A 7,500-nucleotide genomic window follows, 5' to 3' on the forward strand; every position below is an offset into this window, starting at 1 on the left:
ACAGATGGAGAAGTTGAGATAAAACATCTCTGAATGTCTTAAACTGAGTTTAGAGTTGAAAGTCTAGTTTTGCTCGTATCATCCAGACATGTTTCAGTGAGTCTCATTGTGTCTCATATTTCCTCTCTCTTCTCTGTGTATCATTGTCTGTTTCTCTTTATTTCACTGACAGAAGTTCAGCTGTGTTATTAATGTAATGAAGAGACAATAAGAGACTCTAGAACATCTCACTGTCACTGATTTATCATGAGCTCAAAGCATTATGGGTAGAGTCTCTCATCAGGCTATTCTCATTCATCAACACGGTTTCACTGATGATCCAGGATACACATAAAACCCAGGATAGAGTGTGTGTGTGAATGTGGTCTGGACTGTGTGTATGAGGCTCAGTGTGTCAGAGACGCTGTAGAAGGACAGAGTTCCTGCACTGTGATCCACATACACTCCTGTTCTCCTCACTCCTCTTCTCCTGCTGATGGGCTTTACAGGGAGTTCAGTCTCTATGTTATTGTGTTTGAATGAGTATCTGTAAGGAGAGCAGATCAAACTCCAGGACTGATCATTATATCCAAACACACACTCATTACCCTGTCCCTTCCTGCTGATGCTCTTATATGACACTGATATAAACACACGTCCTCTCCACTCAATCTCCCAGTAACAGCGTCCACACACACTCTCTCTACACAAAACCTGACGCTCATAATCAAATCTGTCTGGATGATCAGGATACGACTGGACTGTGTCAGTGCGAGTAATCACTGTGTTCTCCTCAGACAGACGGAGGTGTGTATTCACTGTGTTCAGATCCAGAGTGAACTGATGAGAATCTGATGGAGAGAAAACACACATCAGTGAATTACAGAAACTTTCTATCTCGAGTCTTCATTTCAGATCTGACTCGTTCATTTAGGATTCTAAGCAACCAATGATAATAAAGCACTAAAGAAATATCATTCTGTAACAGCTTTTGTCCTGAATGAGGTTCTGACTGAAATCGCCATGGTTACCAAACAGAAAACGTACTCGGTTACTAACGTAACCTCGGTTCTCTCTAGAAGAGGGAACGAGTACTGCGTAAGATATCTTACGCTAGGGGAAAATCCTTTTCCGCGAGATATTGAAGCCAAAAATTATCCTTAATTTTGTAATAATGCAAAACGCGTTGCAGCAGCAATGCAGACATAGGCGAGACAGCTCGCGCGCCTATTGGCTGCTCTGCGGCAACTGCAGCAGCCTATCGAGCGAGGCCTGGCGTGACGTCAGACCCAATCAGGGCACTTCGCGCCCGCTGCGTCACGTCCCGCCGAAATGGGCGTGGTCTAGGCCTATAAATATCGCTCGCAGGCAGCTATTATCTGGTTTTTCATCATCGAAGCAACCAGAGCGTGTGCATGCACGGCAAGATACGCAGTACTCGTTCCCTCTTCTAGAGAGAACCGAGGTTACGTTAGTAACCGAGTACGTTCTCTTACGAGAGGTCTCTCGTACTGCGTAAGATATCTTACGCTAGGGGACCCAATGTAAAACGCTGTGCATGCTGAGATCTGACACCAAAGACCCAAGGGCGAAAGCCCGGGGTACATATAGTGCACAATCACTCAGTGAACTCACAGGGAGTCCGGGAAGAAGGAGGGGTGCAGCCTCACTTTTCCACATAAAGTAGCGTCGATGGGACACGAATTTCATCATACAGACAGGGCGGGGTACGGCCTGAACTGATGGGGAAAAATGTGGGTCTTACACAGTTTGCCCAGCTTTATACTGTCGAACGCTGAGCTGTGCTCAGCAAACGCAGCATTCTGAGCTGAACGCATCAGGTCAGATAATACTGGTAAACTTAGACCGACAGCAGCCTGGCCTGCAGGGCGGGAACCTCTAGGTTATAAAACCTTATAAATGTAGACGGGGAGGCCCAGCCTGCCGCCATACAAATATCTTGCAAGGCAATCCCACTTGACCAGGCCCACGAAGAGGCCATGCCTCTCGTGGAGTGCGCTCTGACACCCAAAGGGCACTGCATGCCCTTGGAGGCGTATGCCAGCGCTATAGCATCAACTATCCATCTGGATAGGCTCTGTTTCGACGCGGCTAGTCCCTTAGAACGTCCGCTAAACGAAACAAAGAGCTGTTCCGTCTGTCTGAAAACAGACGAGCGAGACACATAAGCTCGTAATGCCCTGACTGGGCAAAGGAGGCTCGCGTCTCTTTCCTCATCAGGGACCGGCAGGGCTGACAGAGAGATAATCTGCGCCCTAAACGGTGTGTTGAGGGATTTTGGAACATAACCGTGCTTAGGTTTGAGTATAACTTTTGAGTCATTGGGCCCAAACTCCATGCACGCCGCGCTCACAGAGAGCGCGTGCAGATCCCCTATGCGCTTCACTGAAGCGAGAGCCAGCAAAAACACTGTTTTGAAAGACAGGTGTTTCAAATCGATTGACTGTAAAGGCTCAAATGGCGCACCTTTCATGGCTTCCAGAACCGTAGAAAGGTCCCATACGGGGACTGAGGGAGGTCTGGGAGGATTCAGTCTCTTAGCTCCTCTAAGGAAGCGGATGACTAAATCGTTCCTTCCTATTGACTGACCAAGCGTTGTTTCTGAGAACGCTGCTATAGCCGCCACATAAACTTTGAGCGTGGAGGGGGCCCTGCCCCCATCCAACAGCTCTTGTAGGAAGGAAAGCACCTCCGTCACATCACAGTTTGTGGGTGACACACCACGGGCTGTGCACCAGCCCGAAAACACTGACCATTTCGAAGAATAGAGTCGTCTTGTAGACGGAGCTCTAGCCTGCGTGATCGTGTTTAATACTCCTTTAGGGAGTCCAACATGTACCCGTTGATGGCCCAGACATGAAGGGACCATAGTTCCGGGTGAGGATGCCAGATCGAGCCGCGGGCCTGTGAGAGGAGATCTCTCCTCACTGGTACTGGCCACGGGGCAGTACTTGCTAACTGCATCACGGCTGGAAACCAAGGTTGGTTTTTCCAGAACGGTGCTACCAGCAGTACTGAGCATCCTTCTTCCCTGATCCGTTCTATCACCTGAGGCAGGAGAGAGACGGGGGGAAAAGCATAGAGCGGGCGGCGGGGCCACACATGGGCCAGCGCGCTCCTGCTCTTGGAGAAAAATTCTTGACAGTGAGCGTTTTCTTGAGACGCAAACAGGTCCACTTCCGCTCTGCCGAATTTCTTCCACAGCAGTTGGACTGTCTGTGGGTGTAGAGACCATTCGCCTGCCGGAACATTGTTCCTGGACAGTCTGTCCGGTCCTAAATTCAAGATCCCTGGCACGTGCGCTGCTCTGAGCGAGCGCAGGTTGCACTGAGCCCATACCAGGAGGCGTTCTGCCAGCCTGTACAGTTTCTCGGATCTGATGCCGCCCTGGCGATTTATGTAGGACACCACAGACATGTTGTCCGAACGGACCAAGACGTGGTGACCTTTTATTTGGGGACAAAAACGCGTCAGCGCGTTGTCTACTGCCAGCATTTCGAGGCAGTTTATGTGCAGGAGCTTCTCCCGTTCTGACCACTGGCCGAAGAACGGTCTGCCCTCGAGCAGCGCTCCCCATCCCGAGGTGGACGCGTCCGTGGACACCACTTTCACGCTCGAGGAAGTCCCCAGGCTTACACCTGATTGGTACCAGTCGTTCGCTTTCCAGGGTTTCAGAGCTGTAACGCATTTCTGATTGACCCTGAGGCGAAGCAAACCGGGTGCCCACGCTTCGCGTGGGACTCGCGCTTTCAGCCAAAACTGCAGCGGGCGCATGCGGAGCAGACCCAGCTGGAGCACTGACGATGCTGAGGCCATGAGACCTAGCATCTTCTGAAATTTCTTGAGCGGGACAAACGCGCCGCAGCGAAAAGAGTTCGCTGTGCGTCGAATGTCTACCGCGCGCTGTTGTGATAGTCGCGCTATCATGGATAGTGAGTCCAGTTCTGTGCCCAGGAAAGATATTTTCTGACTGGGTGACAGGGAGCTCTTTGCCCAATTGACACTCAGACCCAAATCCTCGAGGTGATCGAGTAAAATGGTCGTGTGTTCTATGAGCACTGCGCGAGATTGCGCTAGAATCAGCCAATCGTCCAAATAGTTCAGCACTCGCATGCCTCTCATTCTGAGGGGTGCGAGCGCCGCATCCATGCACTTCGTAAATGTACGGGGTGCTAGGGACAAACCGAACGGCAGGACTGTGTACTGATATGCCTGGCCCTCGAAGGCGAATCTCAAATATCGCCTGTGACGTGACGCTATCTGTATTTGAAAATACGCGTCTTTCAGATCTATTGACACAAACCAATCTCCTTGGCGAATCTGCACAAGGATTTGCCTGGTCGTGAGCATCCTGAACTGTCGCTTCACAAGCACTTTGTTCAGTTGCCTTAGATCTAGTATGGGTCTGAGACCCCCGTCTTTTTTCGGTACCAGGAAGTATCTGCTGTATAGCCCTCCCTCGCTCTGATCTTGAGAGAGAGGTTCTATGGCCCCTTTGCTCAATAGTTTCGTCACTTCGGCTCGAAGTAGATGTGCTACTTCTGTTTTTACCGTGGTCTCGACGCGCGCCACATAGCGGCGAGGGCGTCGGCGAAACTGCAGCGAATAGCCTCTTTCTATAATGTTCAGCACCCACTTCGAGACCCCGGGTAGCTTTGTCCATGCATCTGCATGGATAGCTAGGGGTCGAATACGAAGCGCGCTCCGCTCGCTCAGCGATGGAGAAGCTTCGGTGTGCTGTAACACAAGCGTGTCGCTCGTGACATTTGAGGCATGGGGCGCGCTGATGACAGCGGGCAGATTGCCTGCGCTCGACTCCTCTGCGGTGGTTAACCGCGAGGGGGAGGGCTGGGCGGTTCCCGTGGGAACTGTCATGTCTCTGTGTGGATGTGGGCGCGGGACAGCGGGCACATTTATCACACCGAAAGCATCGTTCGCTTGCGTGAAGCGAGTGCACGTTGGTTTCGTTTTTACAGAAACCGTGAGACATGCATAACGTGGTGTTAGTGGGCACTGGGTAGTGGGCACGTTCACCATGTTTGAAGCGCAACCGATCTGAGTCGGTTTTATGTGCGCGAGCCCTGTGTGACAGGCTGTGCTTATGTGTAGGGATGGGCACTGGGCAGTGGGCATTCTTACTACATACGAAACACCATCGGCCGTGGCCGGGACACCAGAAAATACACTCTTTGGGGATTTATCTGGGTAGCCGTGAAAACGGCATTTGTGTGCAGGCAAGCGGGTGACAGAACCGACTTGTTGGCTGCAGAAAACACTGGAACAGTCACATTTTCTGGAACTGGACGAGCGAATAGCTTTGGTGTGAGTCCGGCCGCAGCGGGACTGGAACACCGTCGTTTTCCTAGCTGTGCTAGGACGACTTCGGGGCCTCGGGCTTCACCGTGATCCTAGGTCGCGAGCCGCGTCCTGCGGGGCGGCGACCGGATGAGCGGGAGCGCGGTCTCGCGCTTCTGGCCTGGCGGCGCTGTGAAGTGGAGGCAGTGGACGGTGGCTGTGGCTGTGAGCTCTGAGCAGACGGTTTCGCACGGCCTGCTGCAGAGCTGGAGCGCTTCGGGAGGAAGTGCTTCATAGCCTGAGACGCTTTCTGTACCTCTGCGAATCTCTCCGCGAAATCCTTGACGGAGGATCCAAAGAGGCCTGTAGCGGAAAGCGGGGCGTCGAGGAACGCGGTGCGTTCAGACTCGGCCATTTCCGAGAGCGTCAGCCAGAGATGTCTCTCAGACACGGTGAGAGAAGCCATAGTCCGTCCAATGGCTTGTGCTGCGGACTTAGTAGCACGAAGAGCGAGGTCCGTGGCACTCCTTAAGTCCGGCACGCAGATCGCGTCAGGTCCTTCCTCGTCCAGCTTACGGAGGAGATCGGCCTGGAAGATCTGGAGCGTTGCCATGGTGTGCAACGCTGACGCAGCTTGCCCGGCGGCGGAGAAAGCGCGGTGGAGCAAGCTTGACGTCGTGCGGTAAGCTTTAGAGGGTAGGGCCGGCTTAGCGCGCCGTCCAGCGGAGGGCGGGCATAAGTGGGCCGCTATCGCCTCTTCAACCGGCGGCAGCGAGAGGTATCCTTTGTTCTTGGCATCGTCAACGGCGGAGAATGCCAAAGAAACAGCAGGACGCACTCTAGCAGAATAGGGGGCGCTCCAGGACTTGGCGACTTCTTCGTGTAACTCAGGAAGAAAGGGCGCCGGTCTGGACACAGGCGAAGCGCGCTCCCCAGGCAGGAAAAATCCATCCAGCCGGTTGTGAGCGGGCTGCTCAGGCGAAGACCACTCGAGGCCGAGGCTCGCCGCGGCCTGTGCGAGTACTCGCATGAGTTCCGTCTCAATGGAAGCTCTCTTGCCTGACGATGTGCGGGCAGGGGGTGCGGGGTCCTCAGAGCCCGCCCAATCCTCACTGCCTGACGCCAGGATAGAGCAGGAATCATCCTCTCCCAGCAGGGCTTCCTCATCCGCGATATCAACGGAAGCGGCGGCAGACGGCGGCCGCTGTCCGTCAGGAAGCGAAACAGAAGAAGCCGGGGAAGCAAGCGGGCGAACCGGCGAGCTTTGGCGGCTGAGGGAGGGTTCCGGGGCCCGCTGGGCACGGCGCTTTTTACGGCGCGACGCCGCGGCGGGCGGGGGGAGCAGTCTCGGTGAAGACGGCTAGGCGAGTCCTCAGAGTCGCCATTGCCATCAGCTCGCAGTGAGGGCATCCGCCGTCAGCGAGCGCGAGAGCTGCATGTTCCTCACCCAGGCAGGAAACGCAGATCACGTGGCGGTCCCCGTCGCTGAGTGTGGCTCTGCACGAGCCGCAGGAAGGCATCTTTAAAAAGACGCTAGCTCTTTTAGAAATATACAGTGTAATTAAAAGAGAAGGATATAAGCGCCGGAAAGCGCAGCAGGAAGGCAGGAAGGCGGCGCGGCCAGCGACTTCAGTGACTCGTCCCGCTGAAGGTGCTCTCTCTCGACGGCGCGGCTTCTAATCCAGCTCCAGCGATGCGTGTGCTTCGCTTGAAGGATGAAAAATCAGATAATAGCTGCCTGCGAGCGATATTTATAGGCCTAGACCACGCCCATTTCGGCGGGACGTGACGCAGCGGGCGCGAAGTGCCCTGATTGGGTCTGACGTCACGCCAGGCCTCGCTCGATAGGCTGCTGCAGTTGCCGCAGAGCAGCCAATAGGCGCGCGAGCTGTCTCGCCTATGTCTGCATTGCTGCTGCAACGCGTTTTGCATTATTACAAAATTAAGGATAATTTTTGGCTTCAATATCTCGCGGAAAAGGATTTTCCCCTAGCGTAAGATATCTTACGCAGTACGAGAGACCTCTCGTAAGAGAACATAGGATTCTTATGTTCAAATATTTCTGTAATCAGGAATTATGAAACTGTCTGATCTTTACAGTTTTTTATTAGCTTTGCCACAATTTTCACAAGCAAGTTTTACGTGTGTGTGTGTGAGAGATAGACAGAGAATGTCTGCATGTGTGTGTGACAGAGAGAGAGAGTG

General features: G+C 53.4%; 1 protein-coding gene across 2 annotated transcripts in view; it reads right to left on the minus strand.

Moving 5' to 3' along the window:
* The window catches only part of LOC311289541 (NLR family CARD domain-containing protein 3-like), an 83,379-nt gene that overhangs the window by 381 nt on the left and 75,498 nt on the right, over nucleotides 1-7,500 (minus strand). For both annotated transcript variants that reach the window (XM_084407621.1, XM_084407622.1), the window contains one exon: nucleotides 1-830. This exon is cut by the window's left edge and continues 381 nt beyond it. In XM_084407621.1, coding sequence (XP_084263747.1) covers nucleotides 298-830 — 533 coding nt within the window. In that variant the 3' untranslated portion in view covers nucleotides 1-297. The remainder of the gene's footprint in view (nucleotides 831-7,500) is intronic.

The sequence above is a fragment of the Rutilus rutilus genome (genome assembly GCF_951802725.1).
Source record: "Rutilus rutilus genome assembly, chromosome: 4".
In the NCBI taxonomy this organism is placed as follows: Eukaryota; Metazoa; Chordata; class Actinopteri; order Cypriniformes; family Leuciscidae; genus Rutilus; species Rutilus rutilus.